This window comes from Peromyscus leucopus, chromosome 3, assembly GCF_004664715.2.
Source record: "Peromyscus leucopus breed LL Stock chromosome 3, UCI_PerLeu_2.1, whole genome shotgun sequence".
NCBI lineage: Eukaryota > Metazoa > Chordata > Mammalia > Rodentia > Cricetidae > Peromyscus > Peromyscus leucopus.
In genome coordinates, this window is record NC_051065.1 from 32,728,870 (window position 1) to 32,751,857 (window position 22,988).

At 35.3% G+C, this 22,988-nt stretch overlaps 1 protein-coding gene and 1 pseudogene across 7 annotated transcripts in view; both read left to right on the forward strand.

The window, feature by feature from the left end:
* Pclo (piccolo presynaptic cytomatrix protein) overlaps positions 1-22,988 on the forward strand; it is a 337,199-nt gene that overhangs the window by 265,145 nt on the left and 49,066 nt on the right. For 5 of the 7 annotated variants that reach the window (XM_037203548.1, XM_037203549.1, XM_037203550.1 and 2 more), the window contains 5 exons: positions 6,398-6,491; positions 7,732-7,803; positions 9,354-9,534; positions 10,988-11,182; positions 12,404-12,586. In XM_037203548.1, the coding sequence (XP_037059443.1) occupies positions 6,398-6,491; positions 7,732-7,803; positions 9,354-9,534; positions 10,988-11,182; positions 12,404-12,586 (725 nt within the window). The remainder of the gene's footprint in view (positions 1-6,397; positions 6,492-7,731; positions 7,804-9,353; positions 9,535-10,987; positions 11,183-12,403; positions 12,587-22,988) is intronic. The other 2 variants (XM_037203551.1, XM_037203552.1) reach the window with 2 other exon arrangements.
* On the forward strand, positions 308-4,603 carry LOC114687367 (annotated as a pseudogene).

The following is a 22,988-nucleotide window of genomic DNA, read 5'->3' on the forward strand; positions in this document are numbered from 1 at the left end:
AGATAAACAGCAGAATATTGAAGAGGAGCCACAGTGAGGGCTCAGTATCAATGATGTAGCAAAAGCAAAAACCAGAGACCTCAAGCCAGACCAATGACTCAATGTAATGAATACTTTCCAGTAAAAATATATGGACAAAAAGACTGTGTGACTCACTGTGTCACACTACAGCTTCCATGATGAGATTTTTCTTTTCCTTTTCTTTTAAATGTTATCTTGTGCCTAGTGGTAGTTTCACATGCCTTTAATCCCAGCACTCAGGAGGCAGAGGCAGGCAGATCTCTGTGAGTTCAAAGCCAACCTAGGCTACAGAGTGAGATCCAGCAAAGGTTCCAAAGCTACACAGAGAAACCCTGTATCAAAAAAAAAAAAAATGTTATCTTGTTTTATCCTGGATAGAGGGACAGTTGCACAGGTAGAGGGCAGATAGGAAGGGACTGGGAGGTGAGTGGGATCTAGATGTATGATGTGAAATCCACAAAGAATCAATAAAAAGTTAAATTTGAAAAAAAAAAAAAAAGGAATGGCTTTATTTGCCCAGCTATGCAGTTCAGGAAATGCTAGACAGACAGACAGACAGATAGACAGATAAAATTATGGAGGAAGATTTCAAGTTCAAGGCCAGCATGGAGTACATGATGTCATGCTGCCTATAGACTAATTAATAAATTGAAGGAAGGAACGAGGAAAGCAGAAAAACTAGAAGAGAAAGGATCTGCTAGAGGACTTCTTTGGTTTCTAAAACGAGGCAATCAAAGCTGTGGAAAGGTCACAAGACCTGCACAAGATCAGACCAGCCATAGACCAGCATGGGGGAAGGGCAGTTAAGGAATTCTCACCCCCAGCTGAGAAGCTATTGCTGCTGGGCAAGGGAAAGTCAGCACTTTTGGTTTTTTTTGGGGGGGGGCGTGCAGAGAGGGTATGATGGGGCAGGGCAGAAGCCCTTGAGAGGCTACCCATGCTCCAACAGACAGCCCTACATCCATGTACATTACAGGCAACACTGAATGAACTCTGTGACTTTGCATATAAATTTGGGAAAGAAAAGTGGGAAGGGGAGGAGTTGGAGAGGAAAGAGATCTGATTTGATCAAAACACACTATATACATATTTGAAATTCTCAAATAATAAAAAAAATTATTATTTTAAAGTTGTAGAAAGTATTCTGTAGTAAAGCTTCCTATTAGCCTGTATTGTTGGTTGTGGCAAGCAGAGGTACTTATTACTTTAGCAGCCAAGACTCCAAACTATGACATGCCTCTTACCAGAATTCAAATGAAGACTGGGTGTGATGTTCCAATGCTCTGAAACCCAGGGCATAAATACTGACAGGCAAAGCATGTTTTGCTATACCTCTGTACCAAGAGGATATTTTCACTAAAAAAAAGTTAATTGGGTTCACAGGCTAAGTATACAAAACAAGATGAATACCCTAGAAAAGATATCCCCAGACAGAGAAACAAAAAGGAGCAGTGAGGTGTATTCCTTTCTCCCGGAGCCAAAAACATCATTATTCAAGATGATGGTCGAGGTCAAGAGAAAGAAACTGAAGGTCAGATAATGAAGGACATAAACACAGGTGCTGCAGAAGAAGCAAAGAGCAGACCAAGGACTGAACTGAAGAGGCTGCAGACTCACATGCCAATAGTGAACCTATCTCATGATAAAGACAAGAAGACACGGTCCAAAGGTAAGTCCTCTAAGACACAAGTCTGAGGAACACATGGCAAAGAACAATCTTCTGATCAAAAAGGGAGCATCTAAGTTCATCTAAAAATGGTGAAGACAGACATAGCACACAGAAAGGAAATCATCATGAGGCAGAAGCCACTCAACATCTAGATCTCATGAAAGTCTCCATCGAAGTAATAAAGGAAGAAGTCTTGGTCCAAGAATAGGGATCAAAGAAGTCTCAGTCCAGGATTAGAGATAAGGAAAAGTCAAGATCTAGAAGCAGGGATAGAAAATGATCGATCAGAACACATTCAATCAAGATCCAGACACAAGCTCAACACTAGAACAAGGAGCCGAAGTTGAGCTAGAAGAGATTGGGAAGCCAAGAATAGTAGCTGAAGCCTAAACCAACACCTAGTCCATCTCCTTCATAGGCAGAAAGCCAGCAATGGACACCTAGGAAGCTTTAGTTCAGAGACTGGAAATAGAAAAGAAATTGCAAGAACAACAACACAAGCCTATGATTGGAAACAAAACAACAAGAAACGGCTTCAAGAGTTGCAGTTCAAGAAACTGGGGGTTCTGTTCTCAGTGTTGCTGTGCTGTTGTGGTTGGGAACCCAAATGACCCCTCAGATAGCTACAAAAGCTCAAAGGCCCTGCAAGCCAACCCCCAGGCAGAGACATGCATAGCTGTGCCCTGCCTGGCAGGGCGACTGTAACCAAGAGCTGTTTACTGAGCAAGAGGAAGAAAGGAAAAGGCTGTGGCCACAAAGAAGGCAACTCAGACTGCCAGAGTGTGAGAAAACGGAGTTCTGGAAACAAGGACCGGAATGTCAAAAGTAGAAATTTAGGAGCATTAAGCGTGATGAAGCTGGCTGGCTATAGCTCAGTTTATAAAGAAAGCTACAAGACATTGAAGCCAAAATAAGTTTTTCAAAATCTCAATACTCAGTACAAAATGGTAAGATCACAAATGCATACACAAAGAGAAATGGGTTTGAACTTCACATTGTCAATGCACAGAATGGATACAGTTTGAAAAGGATCAGCTTGGGACTTTACAGACTTATATTGTTATAAGGTCTTTGTTCACCAAACAGCTAGCATTCTAGCCTGGATGGGTATTGCATTGATTTTAATTTATTGAAAAATATGATTTTGCTTATAAATAGCAGATAAGTGATACTGGTGTTGGTGTTTGTAAACTAGGTTAAACTCACTTCCATTGAACTTGACAGAACTATAAAAAGACAATATTTGTTAGCTCACGAACTCTACTTTTTGAATATATAAAAGCTTGAGGTGGCACAATATCTCATACATAAACTTCTTATGTTTGATGTCCTGTGTGCTTTTGCACTTAAGCTTGTAAGTTATTTTTATCTATTGATACATGGAAGAAGTGTTATGTGGATGCTCTGCAGAAGAGCTGGCCATTGATAATTAAAATGGTTTTCTCAAAAAAAAAATCTGTGGAAAGGAAGTTGAGTCTGGACAGAATTAGAGAATCAAATTCAATAAAACAAAGATACTCTATTGATATAATGCTTTAATCTGTGCCATCTTAGATTACTTCTGACTCCTTGAAAAGATAAATGCCTGTAATATTTATCCCTGAGTCTCACATACCCTATGAGATTCAGAATATCTCTAGACAAATCTAAAAGTGTTCTAATATCTTTTGTTGTGAAAGTGTGTGTATACATATTTATAACTTATGTTATATGTAAATTGAGGTGGAGGAACGTTATGTTAAGACAAAGTAAAAAACTTCAGCTAATAAAGCCTGTTAAGAAAACATGACTAAGTGATACTTTTGGATGGGTTTAATAAGTTAATTTCATATAACATATTGAGTAAAGAATAAGGATTTTGTTATACTTAATTCCTAATCCTACCACATAACACCCATGTAGCCTTACTAGCACATCTTCCCCTAAGGCTTAGAATTTAAGCTTCAGACAATCTTACCTATTAAATAAGATAATAAATAGAACCTGTTTTGTAAGGAAGCCTTAAAGATTAAATGGGTTAACACAAAAAAGCAGTTAGAGCTCAGGAAGCAGTCAGAACTTAATGTAGTTTTATTTCAATGTGACTGTTTTACAAAATGCTTTTCAAGTATGAATAAAATATATGATCATAAGGTAACACCATTACAGTTGTACTGGTATGCAATGATTTTTCTATCTGTAAAAGTGACAAGAATTACTAAATGTGGATGTGAAACTTTTATTATTTATTCATATTGTATGGATTAAGAAGCCATGGGGATTAATAAATCCTTTGGATGAATCCTTTCAGTTTAAGGCATAGCTATATTTTAATGAAAGAACATGCTTATAGTTGACTTCATGCCTGTCTTAAAATTATGTAGATTCACTATTTTAGAACTTTAAAAATTAATATTACTGGGGATCATCAAATTTTGGACTTTATCATTACTGTGGTGTTCCCATAATTCTACCATCTTGATAACTAAGTCTGAGCCACATAGAAATTTAAAATTCTATTACTTTGTGCCTTGCTTAAGTACACCTGCCTAGAAGGACAATTATGAATCCAAACTATTGAGCAAAGTCGGCTGTTTACCTCAAGGTGTTCAGATTAATTGTTCCCATAACTAAACAACAAACATAGTATAGAAGAACATACCCTGCCAAGAACTTTCCATTTTTTGGAACTGGAACCTTTCAAGTTTACTGAAAATTATACCTTAACTAATACCTATGTGCTTATTATCTAATTTTATCAACAACACTTTGCTATACTTGCTTCTGATGTTTTTATAATAGTAGATACATTACAGGTACATTTGGAGCCTTTAAAACTACTTCCTTGTCAACCTAGAACATTTACTTAATTGAATTTAATATTTATACTTCCTAAGTTTTCCTATGATATTAATATAGATATCATATATACAAATGTACCCAGTTATTTATACAATTATTTAATGATTTTAAATTCACATAATGATAACTTAACATTGAAATGCTTATCTTTCTGCAAAACTTTAAATAAAAATATTTTCAAGTATTTGATTTAATTCATCCTGTTGCTTAATGGTTCACTGATTGAATATATAAGTACATATTTATTCACTTATTAACTTTAGTAGAAATAACATTGTAGTAAATAGTTTTGAATAAATTCCTTTTGTACAAGTGAGAAAATTCTCTGGGGTAGAAGCAGAATTAGTAGAATCGAAATATCCTGTATATATATATATATATATATATATATATATATATATATAATAACTTAAACTTCACTAGATAGTGACAAAATTATAGACAAAATATATATACAAACTTATAATTTCATGAGAATTCTGTTTGTTAAAATCATTGTGTAAGCATTTCTTCTAAAGCATCTGTAATTTATCTTTATTGACAAACATTAAATCCTATTCTTATTTTTGTATACTCAAATGGGACAGTTAGAAGTGAGAAGGGCCTGGATTCAGTTTGTCATGGCTAACATGAGGTTTGGTGAGACACAAAACCCACAGCTCAAATTTCACCGCATATTACAGTACAGCCTTCAAAAATCAGTGTTCAAGCCTTATCCCAGAATAATTACTTTGTATTCTCCTGGAGTGCAAGGGGTATGGAGTCTTGACTGTCTTTAAGGAAAGGTAGCCAGTAAATTTAGACAAGTATCCAAGACTTCCTAGTAAATAGATGACACCTATCAGAAAAAAATATTATTTCATCAGTGAGATGTGAACTAAGATGGAAAATCCAGAAAAGGTGACGTTAAGGAAAGGCCTTGCCTGTGGGGTCACCATCTGTTAATCACAGATAGCAGTTGCCTAGTTCCAGCTCCAGCCACCAGTTCATGCCAGCTGTATACTTAATTCCAATAGATTTTCAGTCTCAGTTTGGTGAATGTATATATACAATATGAGCTTCTAATGATTGCTTAGAGATGATAGAAGAATTGGGGATTCATTGAAATGCCCCAAGTTACAATGAATGAAGGAAGATTTTAATTTAGTTTCAATTTTAACGTAAACTAGTGGCATAAGACATTCAAATTTGCTTCATAACCATGGTAAATATCATACTTCAAAAGGAGTTTCAAATACCCTTTTGGGAAAGTTTTTGAAATTTCATCTAATATAAGAGCCATTTGTCTTTATTTTTCTGTAAAGGCAATCTTCTTTACCTTTCTTTCTTTTTAAAAAACAAAAGAAAACAGGGTCTAATGGAACCCAAATTGGGTCCAAAGTAACTATGTAGCTGAGGAAGCTGAATTCCGCTTCCACCCGCAAATGCTGGTGTCACACTCTTGTGCCACAACGCCCTTCTCTTGATATCATTACTTTTTAGGCGTGGTTGGGGGGGAGACAATTTAGCTTTGCTGACGATATTAGGTGTAAAACTATCAGAAAGTTGGACTATATTACTATTTATGAAGCACAAAGATATTAACATTATTATATAGTTAATGTAAGTCTCTCCCACATTTAGGAAAAAGTAAAATTTGTAAAGTATAGTCCAAAGTCATGCAGGAATTTCTTTAAAAACATACTCAGTAATGCAAGCAAAACTCAAGATACCCAATATATTTTCAAAATGTCATTGTGTGTTCAACTTGAAGTTGAGTTTCAAGATGTAGTGGCCACACAGTGGTATGAGGCACATGCTGCATGTCCTTCAGTGTGACCAAGTCAGTTAAATGTCACACTAACTCTTTTCTCTCTTCCAATTCAGTGCTGAGCACAAGAGAAGAACTAAATATATCCAGAAAAGTCTTAATCCTGAATGGAATCAGACAGTAATTTATAAAAGTATTTCCATGGAGCAGGTATGTAATTATTATTTTATAAATGACAGATGTAGGCTGATGTAAGTGTAGTGATGGCAACATTATGGAAGAGTCACGGCCTCTATCAAGGTTTTCCACACACAGTAAGAGTCCATTAAAGACGCGAAAGAAATACATTTAGTGATAATAAATGAGGAAAGTTCAAAGGTAAGGTAAAAACAAATGCTCATATTTTAACAAAGCAGTCAAAACATAAACAAATAATTTAGTGAAATGAGGCTTTTAAAATATTTTTAAATGAAACATTTTCAATAGACTGGGTCAGATTTGCACATTGGGAGGAAATATTTTCAACTGGCTGTATTTTTTTTAGAAGGAACATACAAAAATAAGATGAAATGCATAAAAAGTGTTATTTATTCTACCCAACTATGATGTAGGAATTCATTTCTGTAAATTGAAGCTTCCCAAGAGGAGAAAATTAAAATTTGTGAAGAAAGTGTAATGGTGACTACCATAAAACATCAAAACCAAAAATAAGTGTTTGGAGACAAAATCATATTAGTGCATATTTTTTAATTTAAAAGAATGTGGATTCCATAGCTGCCATAAATAACAGGAGATAAATATCCCTTTAATGCCAGCACTTGGGAAGCAGAGGCAGGCAGATCTCTGTGACTTCAAAGCCAGTCTATTCTACAGAACGAGTTCCAGGATAGCCAGGGCTATACAGAGAAGCCCTGTCTCAAAAAACAAATTAAACAAGAAAAAGAGCAAAAAGAAAGAAACAGAAAAGTCATAAGATAATTTACAGGAAACAATCTTTCAAAATGAGGTTCTGGTTTGCTCTCTGGAAGTTGAATATGAATATAAAGTTATAAATTAATATTAATCTGAGTTCTTTAAAAAGTTAAATTCTACAGAAGTAAAAATGCTTCATTTTTGGCAATGATTGAGATGAAGAAAAATGTAAATGCTTTAGATTCATGGCTTTCATATATTTAGCGAGTATAGACTGCTTTTTGTTAAGTGAGTAGTAAGAATGACATGAAGTGAATGTAACTAGTTTATTCACAAAATAATGAGGTCTCCTATAATCAAACACTAGATTGAATTACAAATTAATCATTACAATTTCACACAACATTTAATGTAGAATCTTAAGTAAAATACCAAGTACTTTCATAAAATGAAAAGAATTCAAGGTGAGAATCATCTATGAATATACTGAAATGCATGTTGGAGATATGGGGTTGATGACCGCTGTATCCGAATGCAGCTCATGAAGAAGACATTGGAGGTGACAGTTTGGGATTATGATAGATTCTCTTCCAACGACTTCCTTGGGGAGGTAAGTCTTTCATTTCCTTTTTTTATTCGGTCCCCATATGTCACAAATTAAAGCATGATGAAAAATATTTTTTTTTGCGTTTACACAATAGTGGTTCCTGACCAACATCTTTTGGTGGGTAAGTTAATTTCTTGAGTTACTTTTTGAATAGGTAAATAGAAACTCGAGAAGTGATTTTCAGTCTACCATTTGATGTACTTTTTAATTTGGTTAAGATTAAGTAGTTTTTTTAGCAGGAAAATAAAAAAATCACAATGTGATTACAAATGAGATCTAAGATAACAAAATAATTAAAAACTAAGCTGGATTTTTTTTTAAAGACAATACCAGTTTCTTGAGTTGCTCTTCCTTACATATAGAGATGTAACATTTCACATTTCTATTGATGATTAAATATCATGCTAAAGGTTTTCAAATGCCTTAAAAGTTAAAACTAGATGCAAGAGAAGACTCTTGAAGTAATTATATAAATGTGTTAGAAACCACATAGGTCTCAGAACAGAATCTGGGAGAGTGAATGGACCTTTGGGTGTTTTCATCAATAAGATCAAAAACCATGACATTTATTTGGTGCTTTTACATTATATGTGTGTACATACTATATGTATATGATTTCCAGGAAACCTAAAGCTTACAAAATGTGACACTTTCTTGCTCGGAACTGTGTGTGCTGCATGTGTTGTCTCTAGAATGAGGGCTTGTTTGAGTCTACAGATACGATCCCGCTCTTTCCCATCAAATCTGCACTACCAAAGCCTGGCATTCAGAGTCCTTCCTAGTTCAGTCACTATACTAGTGTTGATTGTGTGCAAAATTATTCTAGAATAATAGGTTTTAAATTATAAATAATAATTTATAAAAATATAAATAGGTTATATTTGGTTTACTGTCATATTTCAAAATATTGACTTACTGAAGTCCTTCTGATTTACTCTTGTTTATATGAACCTAAATCATATATCTACATTATTTATTATTTATGGACTCTAAGATGCCAATGACTGTAAAAAACACAATATGTGTGTGTGTCCCATTACAAAAGGAAGAATGCTAGATAAGCCGTGACCTAATGCTTTCTCATCATCACCTAATAGTCACATCTCTACTTAAAACATTAAAATGTGCTTTAAATGGAAGAAATAAGCTGGTAATTGCAAGTTACTCATTCTTTTCCTTCTTTTATTTTGCCCATCTTCTGATCAAAATCATACATTTCTTCTGAAGTAAAAATAATTTGATAGAACAACCCAAAACAACTTTTGTATTTTATAAAAATGATGACTTATGACTATGATCGTTTCATATTACCCAAGTAAATTAGGGAATAGTCGAAGAAATTATATAGTTAAGTTTAATCCCGCATGTATTAAGCATATCAATATCTTGGCTGAGGAAAAATTAGTAAATACACAAAGAAAGGTAAGAAAGGTGACATCACCATCCTTAAGGCTGTGTTACCTGTTATCCTTAGTAAGTGTTAGGTCATGGAAAACCAACAAACCAGTTGTAGCTCAATCCATGTACTTTACTGCTTCCTTGTCCTTTTCCAGGTATTGATTGATCTATCTAGCACATCTTACCTGGACAACACTCCTCGGTGGTACCCGCTGAAAGAACAGACCGAGAGCATTGACCATGGCAAGTCTCACTCCAGTCAAAACAGCCAGCAGTCCCCAAAGCCCTCTGTCATCAAAAGCAGAAGCCATGGCATCTTCCCTGACCCATCCAAGGGTAGGAGACATTTCAAGTCGAACACAGTTGTTTGTCTGTTTATTCAGTCAGTACCTTCTTGAATTTGAGTGCCTCTGTGTTTAATATACATGGTAAAGTTTAGTTCCATTGGGAGAATTAATGTGCTATCGTGAGAAGTGCTCTGTGAATTAGGAAGAACGGCCTTTCAGCACATATCAAGCCATACTGAGGTGTTGGCTTTGCCATCCGCATTTCCTCGTTTTGTAAAAATGAGATTGGACTACATAAGCTAATTATATTTCTGGAAATCCATCCTAATAGGCTTTTAGAAAATTCACTGAGCTACTTCATAAAACAATATAAAATTCCTTCTAGTATGTTGACTAAAAACATAACCATCATTACCATTAGGTATATTCGTTTAAACTGTTTGTATCTTGAATTCTCATAGTCAGTCTACAAAGAAAATTTTACATTCTGTTTTTACTTTTTACGTATGAAAAGCATTTTCCCATTTCATCAAAACAAATGGCAATTCAGATTCCTCAAGTCTTTCCTAGATGTTGGATTCTGATTAATTTTTAATTTAAGTAAATGTTATTATACATAGGGTTTAGCAATAGGCACAGCATTTTTAATGGGATGAATTTTTCCTTTATTTTTTTAACAATTATTCTATAACATATATATATATATATCATCAATCTATATAGGAGGAACATGTGGTGACTGGATACATTAATTATTTATAAGTATTAAAGACAATTAGTGAGCACTTCTTCCTTCTGAGAGTGCTTTTGTGTACATCAGAAGGGGACAGACTGAAAATGTTCTAGATGATGAGAAGCCCAGGTCACATCCAATAGGCCACTGAGTTAATATAACTGAGAACCACTGACAACAGAGACTTTAGAAGATGATTTATGCATTTTTTTAGATTGGTTTTGGATTCTATATATCCGTTTCAACTTTTCCATGCTCAACCTTCTGGAAGATGATTAGCATAAAAATCTCATTCTTCTCTCACTCTGCTCTAGTTCTCTGCATCCATACATTCTGTTTCCTAAGACAATGAATCGACAAACGCTCTATTCCAGTATGTGCTAATCTGCTCATCTGACATTTCACTGTGGTTTTACTTAAGCGTGTAGTGCAGCTGAATAAACCCACCGTCTTTTACCAGCCTCTACAAGAATGAGCAGAGCTGCTGGGGAAGGACCAAGCTGAGGCAGGCATCTATTACCTGAGGCTGCTTACAACTCATTCTTGATGAATAAGTTACTTCTCCAGGCTGGGCTCGCTTTTCTTCCTTCTCTGAATTGCTTTCAAATCTTCAATCACATTATTGTATGGTTTGAAGTTGCATAAATGACCCATGAAAGATAGCATTAATGTAAATCTTAGACCATTTCAAATTATGTGTAGACTAGGCTTTGACAGCAGGGGGAGCTGGGGAGCAACTTTAACTCATTTTTTATCCTTTCATAACCAGACATGCAAGTTCCCACCATTGAGAAATCCCACAGTAGTCCTGGTAGCTCAAAATCATCATCAGAAGGCCATCTCCGATCTCATGGACCATCACGCAGTCAAAGCAAAACCAGTGTCACTCAAACCCACCTGGAAGATGCAGGGGCTGCCATAGCTGCGGCCGAAGCCGCCGTGCAACAACTCCGCATTCAACCAAGTAAAAGACGCAAATAAATTCCTCAGCATGGCAGCTTAATGTTCATCTGTTGCCTCTCTCTCCTGCTGTCTTTCCCTGTTTGCTTTCTGTTTTTTGGCATCCCCTGCTCACTCTGTTCTCTGTCCTTTTGTCTGTGTAAGAACAGTATCAATACATAAATATGCTCTTCCGCCTTTCGTTTTTCTTTTTCTTTTGATTTACATAGACAAATAAAACTGGCTGTTTCTCCTTTGTTCCCACCATCCATCCAACCTGGCTCATAGTATTTGGTAATCATGTCTGTGAGTTTGCAGGCACAGCAGTGTTGTGTGTGTGTTTGTGTACACTTCCTTCTCCTTTAGAATACATGAACTACAAGCACAAGCGACTGTCAGTTTCCTAGCATTATTCCCACAAGAGCAAGCACAGGACACACACACACACACACACACACACACACACACACACACACACACACGCACACTTAAGTTAGGTTAGCAGTGAGATACTTGGGCCTGAAAACACTCAACATTTAAGCAGATGCTTAGTGAGACCAATAGTCAAATTCCAGAACCTAGGTAAAAAGCCAGTTGAAGCAATGTTTAAAAACAGGATGCATGGGAAAAGAAGCTAAAGTATGAACCTCAAAGTCTCCTGAGGAATCTGCAGAAATTCATGTTCTCAAAAATACATATTTTTCCTATGCATATAAGCTTAAGTGATGAGGCAATGTAATCTCATTAAGGGGCACAATCTGGTCCATTCTGTTGGATCACACTTTGTACAGAATAACAGAATTTACAGATTATTTTTTTTCCTAATCAGTGTACTGTTTTAAAATCAAGAAGTGCCATGTCTAATAGTTAGTCCGTTAAAGTCTAGCCATTCACTCATCTTTAATTGATGAGTTTTCACTTGTTTTTTTTTTTTTTTTTTTTTTTCTGATACAATTCTATAAAAGTCTGAGTGCAGATGTTTCCTGGCTATAGATACACTGTCCCTTCCAAGCAGCATCAGCCAGGGCATGGAAGTAGCTTCTTCTTTTCCTCCTCTCTCTGGTCATCATTTCTAAGGAAACAGCCAGTTTTAATCCCCTTCAGTGCTGTGCATGTGGTGTCGTTTTGGCATTTGAAAACACGGTTTCAGCAGAACAAAAGCACACTTCTGTTTGCATGACTAACATCGAAGCTGGTTCCATCTGAGGATACACTCTGGGTTTCCATTTCACCCACACTGCCACAGCAGCACATAAAAGCGGTCAGTGTAATCATGCCAGGAAGCAGCACAGACACAGCATAGCAGGCGTCCTCCCCATGCAAAGAACTCAGTCTGATACTCTGCCTCCACCAGCCAATGGCAACCAAGACCAAAGCCAGCTAGCCCTCAGGAAGGTGATGTCCGATGGACCAGTCAAACCAGAAGGAGGTGAGCAGAAAGGCCCTGTCAAAGCACACAGCCAGACTGTCCCCCAAATTTAAAGCTCTCATCCTTGATTTTTAGGAATTGTCTAATGAAATATGTTTATCCCTTTTTAATGTGCTTTTGTGGGCATGGCATTTTAGGATTTCATCATCACCATGTAAGTCCCAAGATCAGTCTCATAATATATTGACTACAGTGATTTGTATTTTTCTATGCACTGGGCGTCTTTTGACTTTTGTTGGAAAATAGTTTAACAGTATTCATATTGCAGAATGGAATGCATGCAACTAACCTAATCTGTTCAAGCATGACTATAAAATATGTTGCATTGTGATAAAAGTTTACATTGCTCACAATTCAAGTTAGCATACCAGTTGGAATGTAGATACAGTTTTTGTTGCGTATATTTGACGTGTAACTTTTGGAAATGCTTGGAGGAAAGCAGAGGAAAAATTGTTAATGCACTCATTCACCACGGCACAGAGGAAGTTCTCTCCTGAGCCTACAAGCAGACATCTGTGCGTGTTTCCTTAGCTGTTAAGTGTACCAGCTGTGTTGGGCATGTGAATATCCAAGTGCCTGTGTAATAAATAAAGTATCTTTATTTCATTCATAAACTACTGGGTTCTGAGCCATTGTTATGTGATGCAGCATAAAATGAGTGTGTCGGTTTGGTTTTTATATTTTCTCCTTTAATTCCTTTCAGTAGGATTTGGTCACTGATACATGCTAGTTAGAGCTATGATGACAGAAACATTTGGGAGCATAACAAAGTTTCACACTGGAAACAACCTAAGCCGGAAGGAAAAGCCTTACAAAATAAAAGCAGAGCTCACGTGGAAACCTAAATGATTGATGGAGTTGACTAGTGGGCACCGCTTTCACTTTCCCTGAAGTCCTCCCCTTGTCTGGTCTAGTTGACAGTCTTCTCAGATGTCTGCAGAGAGGAAGGAACATCCCATGAGTCCCTGCTCTGAATAGGCAGCTAACTTTGATGTCTCAGCTATAGTAAGAAAGGAGAGAACTGATAACTGTGGCTATATTGACTCCAACGTTTGGAGTTTTCACACAACTAAGAGTCACTGCAATCAAACTAGTACTGCTTTAATTTTTTTCTCCAATTTAATTCAAAATCACATCTAAAAATGATTTATCTAAAAATTAGTATTTTTCTTAAATAATTTCCACTCCTGAAATACTCAGTTTTACATATCTTCCATAAGTCAAAATTATACCTTTCGTCCTCCTATAGCATTTCTGTTTATTCTTAGACAATTCAAAACATATGATGTGCTCCACTCACACATACCAGATATGTGAGGGCAATGGATGCTTGAGGTGACAGACAGGCAATCCACTGAGGGCCCCTTTAGATGTCCAGTTGGCTAAGGCAGCAGATGCCTAAAAACAACACTGAATATATGTTTTCCAGCTCATTTAAAGACTGGCACCAGAGTGCAATCTCCTTTTCCTTGTTTGTCTTCATAGAATATTCTGAACATACTGAAAACACTACTCCTTCCCAGGCAGAGTGCCACATGCTTTTAATCCCAACACTCAGAGGCAGATCTTGTGAGTTCTAGGGCACCCAGGACTACCTAGTGAGACCCTATTTCCCCACAGAAGATGAAGAAAAACAAACAAAAAATTCTACTTCTTAGCTTTTATTCTTTCAAATTACTTGAGTTGATCTCTTGTTACTCATTGTCCTACTTGAGATACTGCATTGGCTCTAAATGTCACGATAACCATATTTCTGCCTTATTTTTAATGTTTTGATTTAGTTATTATTATTTAATTGTAAGATTTTAATCATAGACTTGTTCTTAAAATTTATATGAAAATAATTTACTTCATTTTCTTTGCATAATGCTTAAATATATATTTACATTTAAAGAGCTATAATTGAATTAGAAGTCACTCTTTATTGATTTCAAATCAGAAGGAAAACTAAGTAACAGCATTTTTATTTATTTTGTCCTAATAAATGAAAAATTTCATTTTCTAATATATATATGTCCCTGTTTCTATAAGTGTTATAATATAATACAAGTAAACAATAATTCTTCTCAGTCTTTATCATAAACATGCTGTAAATTTGAGTATGATTTATTTGGTCTAGAGACTAAACTGACCAGGATTGTGAATATAAAAACAAACTAGCAAGACCCTGTTCACTCCTTCACTTTCTGCAAAAGTAGTGGCAATATTTTTATGTGTTCAAATAAAATTTTATCATTTCAATCCTTACAATGTAGTTCATATGATCCCATTTGAATTCTGAAAACAACAGTCTATTTAGATAGTTCTTACCATGGTACAAAGTGTTATGTCATCCGTTTCTCATTTTATCACAGGAAGTGAATGAGGTAACCATTCAACTCTTCTCCCCTGTCCTACAGGTGAATAATCAGGTGTCGGGGGGAGGGGGTGCTAAACACACAGCTCGAAGGTTGCCGAGTTGTCCCTATAACCCTTGTTTATGGCTTTGAACTCTTGAATTCTAAATTTAATAGTGCCTTTGGAATCAAACTCTCTTATTTTAAACAATTGTGATTTACTTTGTTATTGCTAAACATCTTATAAACTATTAGAAGTAGCTAGAACTGGTAGCTAGAACAAATTTGATATTCTCAGCATCTACATGATGCTGCTTCCACTGCCTAAAGCACAGAGGCAGCAGGCAGGTCTCCAGAGGAAGCTATGTGTGCACCTGTAGGTATCTCAATCAAAGGTGACAAAATTGTCCCTAAAGACCTTTGCAAATATTTTTATAGGTTTCTCAGAAGATTTATGCTTAACATAATATATGGGTCAAGCAAGAGTTATGGAATAAGCCAATGGAAATTTTTCTCTCCCATTGGAGTTTAGTTGCAGACAAGGAAATATGAAAGGAAGAATTAGACTGATTATGCTAAATCAGCCTGATTCCAAATATTGCATTTGTAATAAGAAACCTTACCAAGTACAAGTGTTTTGTTTGTTTGTTTGTTTTCTTCCAGTTTCCTTGGTTGAACACAGGTTCTACTATTCATAGCAACCAGGAAAGAAAGTTTACAAAGCAGTTTGGGCTACTTTTATTTTTACCATTTTTTTTAAATATAGATTTTTTTGAGGGAAGTTCCTGCAGAGAAGCCTTATAATCCAGGCTAGCCTGAGACTCACGATGGCCCAGGCTGGAGTATAAAAACCACACCAAGCTCTTTATTATACAGTTTTGAAGATCATGCCCAAACTCAAACAAGCATCAATAGTCTTGAAATCTGAACAGTTAACTTACTTGACAACTAACTACTGATTTTAAGTGCAATTTACAACTTCCAAAAAATTTTTGTTTAACATTAAGATCTGAAGTATGCTTTTTAGGTTTGGAATTAGATAATATAGGGTAAGTGGACATGTCCTCCTCCTGAGCAGCAAAGTAAGAGTGATTTGGACTGATTGAAGAGGTGACGTGAGAAGACACAGTCTTACATAAGAGATAGAGTTGAAAGTTTCTTGGTGTGGCCCAATTTTGTGAAGAAAGCCCGAAGCTATTTCCACACATGGCTGCTGGAGATACCATGGTCAATAAACCTCACTGGGGGGGGGGGGGTGGTCCATGTCGTGTGTTGCCTTGGCAAACTCTTACCAAGCCATCACTCTGTGTGAGTTGCTTTCTTGGAGAAGTGGTAGTGGGTGGCTGGTTGGGAGAGTTTGGAGTCTGGGAGAGAAGAGAATTGTTGGTTTCAATATTAGTAGCTAACCAATGACTCATTTTTTTTTCTGAACCAAGTAGACAATCAGTTTTGTCAGAAGGGATTTAATGTGCTCTACTCTGAAAAGGACAGAGCCCTAAGCAAAGTAAAGTGGAAAACCAGACAAATCAAATGGTCGTTTGGGGACTGGAGTTGTCTTAATATGGGTGTAAATGGTTATTAAACACAAATTTTACATTCTTCAATTCAATGTATTTGTACAAAAATAAAAAGTCATATTTAAAAAATAAAACTCTTGGAAGTTTGAAATTAGAGGAAAATTGACACTACAATCATGTGAACAGAGTACATACCTCCCCCACCCTCCCCCAAAAAAGTCTGAGAAAGTCAATATTCAAACTGTTCAAATTTTTCAGCTTTCAACAGTACCTGTTTTGTGGGGTGGGGTCATTCTTTGTCTGTGAAAACCAAATGCTTTTTGAGAGTTTCTATGTCTTCTTAGAATGATTTTGTGTATTTTCAAATATTTGGTAAGCATTTAAATTCATTGCCAGAAATTTCCTCTATGCATGCAGAATCACAGACTGACCATAAGATAGTCTTACTGATGATCTTTCCTTCCTGAAGGTGAACACAATACCCCATCAGTGGGTATTTTTGTTCTTTTCTAGTCATAGTTATGGGTCGCCAGCATACCATTCACACAATTTGATTTTGTCAACCCTGGGAATTTTATTCATTTAAATTCATAGGACTAGCAACATCCACTGGCCTTAAGTATAAAATACCAAAACATGTTTTCAATGTTGTTACACCTTAGAACACTGACTAACTCTGGAGCTAAATAATAAAGATGAAATTATTGATCCATGATCTAAGAAGTTCTGGTTTTAACAGACAAAGACTCATTAAATACTACTTAGGTCTATGGCAACCAATAACCAAATTTAATTTTAAAATATACTTCACCATGGACTTGAAAAAAAATTGCTTTCAAGCCATTGATCAACATAGCACAGGAGACAGCATCTGAGAAAATAAATCAGGCAAATAAATGAAGGAAAGAATCATGGGACTCAGAAAGTATAATCCAAACAGAACAGGGGCAATAGCCAAGGTAAGGCGTGAGTCCAGGGCCAAAGAGCTTTCTCATCTGGGAGGAGAATCTGTGGAACCGCCAAGGCAGAGGGAAACGATTGCCAGAGACACTATTGGACAACTTAACAATATTTCCTCAATTCTGTATCAAACAACCCATGATTTACTTGATAATTTTACTACTTTTATCTACACATATTATACACATAATCTAAAACCATATTTTACCCTTTTTCCATTGGGCTAGGTGAGAGGGGGTGTAGGTATGAAACAGAATAAAGGGAATCTTCATGTACATTGGACCATACTTGTCAAAATATTTATTTTATCTTATTATAATTTTATATTTTACATAATTCAATGCCAAGAAACAATAAAAATGCTTCAGAAGATAACAACAGGAATACAGAATTTAATTGAGATGTTGAGTTTGTTAAATGTGTCAAGAGAAGTAATATAGATGTGATCATGTAGCTTCACATTCATATGAATTCATACACACATTTTTCAGTGTGACCAAGTATAATGAAAATACACCTAATAACTTGGTAGTACTTTGGCCAAAAAATAAGTAAATAATATTCTTACAAATGGCAAAAGGCAGAAAATGTTAAACAAAGTACCTGATAAAGGCCACAGGCATGGATGCCTTTCTTAAAAATACAAGAAGGTACAAGAAAAGTTTATTTGTTCTTTAAAAGAACATAACATCAACATCTGCTTTTCCTAAATTGAACTCAATTTCAAAACTACCCACTTTCTAGTTCTGTAGATCACTATTTTCACTTGATAAGTAGAAAATAGACATTTCTATAACTCATTGGCTCAAATTTCCTTCAATATAGGTAAATATATTACCTATACATTCTTAATTTTTAATTCTTTTAATGTGTTCTTGTTAATGATATTACTTAAAGTAAATAAATATTGGGTTGATATCACCCAACTGTTAATTTATAAGAATATTTAAAAGGCTTCATATAGAGTCTTTGATAATAATTTGTTATTTACTATAAATAATATTAGTTATTATTATAAATGAATTAGTTATCATTTAATTTACTCTAAGTTTTTGTGTACCATAAAATAGTTGTTTTTATTGTTCTTTGTTTAAAGCAAGGAGAAGAGTCAGGTTTTTGTGTTAAATATACTTTCTAATTCAGACCATAACACTAGTTGCTAGAGTCATACCATTCTGAATGAAGGAAGTTCTGAAGAAACGAAATGTAAAAGAAAGGTTTCATTAAATGATTAATGTATATGATTGTGCCAGGTGATTGATGATTGTCAAGAAAGCTTTTGTTAAATGGTATCAATTTGCATTCACAATTCCTTCTCATTTTATCACTGTGTTCTCACTGATGTGACCACTCACCAAGAAAGTCCCAGAAATCCTTCTTAGCACTCTTAAGTCAGACATTCATATCACAAGTATTAGTTCTCAATTTTCATTGTTTCTCAAGTCTACAGTGAAGTTCACAATGGCTCCATAGCATAACATATTTTCCTGATAATAATGTCCTTTCAAGTTTTTATAATTGTGACTCTGGTATATATCATATATTTAACCTATATAAATTCTCCTGGGTTATTAAATACTTTTATGCTCATGTATATATTGTGTTTCGGACAAAATCTCCCTACATTCCTTTTCCTACAACTCCTGCCATAACTCTCCACCACTTTCTCTCCCAAATTCATATGCTCTCTGTGTACTTTAAACGGATTGAGTACAGTTAGGGCTGCTTGTACATGCACGGATGTAGGACCAGCTCCTAGAGCATTGTAGACTTGGGGGCCACATCTCTGAAAAAATATAACTCTCCCTCTTGCAACAACCAAAAATTGGCTTTTCAACAGGGGTGGGACTTCATGAGTCTCTCCCTTGTAAATTATTAATTTGTAAGATATAGAAAGAACCATGAGACCAAAGTGTATAAGATCAACCAAGCAAGTTTTTATACACAGTTGTATTTTTTTACAATATCCAAAGACAGGAGAATAGCAAGGCCTTCATCTCAAGACCTACTTACTCTTTTGTCTCCAAGTTTCTTCATTATCTCCACTACATTTCAGGACATCTTCTTTTATATTTCATTTAATACTAATTTATAAGTATTAAGGGTTTCAAAAACATTTTTTCAATTTCTATATAAAATTTAATTTTTCCCTGGGCATCAGTTGGATTAACTTATGACTATATATCCATATTCATTGCTCCTTCCTCCTGAACTCTGACTGGTCAGTTGCCTACCAGCTCTTATCATGCCATCCCAAGCCCAGGATGAAGTGATAATGTATTATAACAGTAGAATAAACTGTATTTCTGTTCCTGTCTTGCAAGATAGCTGTATCATCTTTATTGCTCATCTCACATATTAAAAATATTTGTTTTAGCATAAAATAGGGGAAATGAACATTATCACCTTGATTCAAATTTGAAGAGAAATGGAAGAACATGAGCTTATGGTGAACCTGGGCTACAAAGTGAGTTCTGGGCCACCCTGCCCTACAGAGTGAGACACTCTTTCAGAAAAAAAGACAACAACAACAACAACAACAACAAAAGGAGTGAAAATAAATGTTGAAAGTTTCCTACCATCTCATGAAGAAGGAGCAGAATTTTTCCATATCCATTGTTACTCATATTCATAAATATATTTGTTTAAGTGTGTTACATTTCAGAACATCTTCAAGTTGTAGTGATACTACAGCAAACAAAATAGGCAGACATCTCTGTCTTAAGACTCTCCCGTGACAGTTAGCAGTATTTATTAAATAACTAATTCATCAGTATGTGGGAAGGGTTGTGAAGTAGGAGAAACTACATTTTCTCTAACCTCATCTGAAATGGAGGTTAATTTTGTAATCAGTGACTTGAGTTTATGTGCAACCAAACTTCATCATCTTTAGAAATATCTGGAAATAAAATTGTTTTTGTTATTTCTTTGAGAATTTTGTATAATGTATTTCGATTGTATTCGCCCCTCCCACATCTTTTCTCAGACCCTCGACCCCATCTACCCGACTTTTTGTCCTGTTTTTTACCCCATCAAGATCCATTTGTGCTGCACAAACATTCATGGATGTGTGCCCTTCCACTGGAATATGATTAGCTTAGCAGGGCTACACTCTTAAAGAAAACTGACCCTCTTTTTCTCAGAAGATAACGATTGCCAATAGCTCCATAAAGATGTGTGAGACTTCATGCCCAAGCCCCCTCTCTGTGCTGGAATTTGGTCTGGCTTGTAATACGCAGGTTCTGTGCATGCTGCCACACTGCTGGGAGTCCATATGTAGAGCTGCTCTACCTTTCCAGAAGATACTGTTTCCCTGTAGTCATCCACTGACTCCAGCTGTTACATTCTTTATGCCCTCTCTCAGGCAAGGGTTATTGAGCCTTGGGAGGTGAGAGGGAGGGATATTTGTTCCACCAAGGGCTGATCATGCTTCAGTCTCTGACTCTGTACCTTGGCCTGTTGTGGGTCTTCATGTTAATCACCATCTACTATGACTAAAATTTTCTTTGATGAGGGTTGAGAAACCCATTAATCTATATGTATAAATTACTATGAGTCAGTTTAATGCTATGCCCATTTAGCAAGATATACTAGTAGGTAATTGTACTGGCCCAACTCTGAGTCTCTATCATTCTCTTTGCATTCCATTGGAACCAACTACAAGAGGACAGTGATTGACAATGATCTTTTTGAAAATTAAAAAAAAAAAAATAGGCTAAATCTCCTGGTTCTACACATGTATTTATCAAATATTTTCCAAGATTCCTCTTAACAACTACTGAATAAATTTAAACAATATGAAAAACAATACTAAATGTTTGCTGTAGTATTATCCACATAAGCCTATTTGCTAGTATTAATTTATTGCTTCTACTGGAAATTTACTCCTTTACTTCCTTTGAGTTGAAATTATACATTGCAGATTGGTGGTATGGTAAAATGCTCCCCCAGCATGTATGAAGGTGTGGTTCAATTTGTAGAACAACATAAAATCCAAAACAGGCTAGTGGCCAAAACTATTATCACAGCATTTGGATATTACTCTTGGCACATTGTTAGCTCAGCTTGAGATACATAAGACCCTTTCTCATATATAAATAAATAAATGATAAAAATAAATTTCATAGAGCAACCATTTGGATTTCATTTAAGGATAACCTCTTGGTTATTAAAATATTTATTATGGCTGTTTCTAAAAGTACTTTCAGTTAGTTGGAATACTATCAAGTACTTTCTTTTCCTGGATAATTTTTTTCCTTTCTGGTTATCAGTTAGAAATACATGTTGGACAATGTAATACAAAGATATTGTCAGCAAAACACAAAAAAAGATAATATTTTTCCTTCAAACACAAATCAGTTTAGTACTGAAAAAAGTAAGAGTTACTCATGAAACTCTTTAATATTACCTCATCTAAATATGATCCTCAGCATCAGTCTCTTATAGATAAAAATCTTTATTGAGTTAGAGTATTAGTGAAAAATCAAAACTTCCCTTGATCTACTGTGGTTCATTCTATTTACTTGAATATAGCTGAATTATAATTAGGTTTATTCTAGATAAATGAATTGACTTTCTTAATTTTATTGAAGGTATCTTAAAGCTATCTTAATCAAACTTTAATCCATGATTCAATATGAAATTTTAGTGTTAATTTAAAAATGTTTAGGTTTTTCTCTCCCCAAATCAGTTCTGAATTAAATGTTTCTCAGAAAAAGAAGACATGCTTAAAAGTGAAATTATAATATACTGGCAAATACTATAGTGTATGAGCCATTATGTATAACTTATATACTGAAAGCTCCTCCCCGTATTGTTAGTAAATTAACTTCACTCTCATTTGTAATGTTAAATACACCCTCACTCTGTACCCCAAAGGGAACATGGATTCTATTTCTACAGTGCCCAAGCAAATGATTAATGAGTATAAGAAATATCTGCCAGTTACTACAGTATTAGATAAAAACAGAACAAATTGATGCTTGAAACGTCTTGATAATTTCATTCATGAAACCAACATGTACGGAAAGGGGGAACATATGAACATGATAAAGAGTGTTACCAAGTTTCCTGTACGATATCAAAGGAGATTGATTTCTATCTGCATTTCCATTTCTAGAAAAAACTCTGTGAACATGGAATAACTTAAGTGTCTCCATGTTTTACAAGGAAAATGATAGCAGAACTTCATGGATCATGGTTTGCATAACATAGGAATGTACATTAGTCATTTGTATATGAAACACTTATAATGACTGTTATATAGTCAACCAGTAATTTGTTATGTAAAGATGTTTCAATGACGTCCTTACTTCAATTGTTCAACTCCAAGATTTACAGGTGATTAAGTTAGGTGTCGCAGATATTTATTTTCATTGCAAAAACTTATGGAGCTTGTGAACACTCCTGCAAACATCAGTGTGGAAGCTTTCTGTGCTGTTTTCCATCTCAGAAACTGGAAAAAAAAAATGTTTCCAAACTTGATAACAAATACACTGAAGTTGATTTAGGAAAGATTTAGCTGCTGAAATATTACAAAATGCAACATCTCTCTTTAAATTAATAATCCTGACCTGTAATGGAAAATAC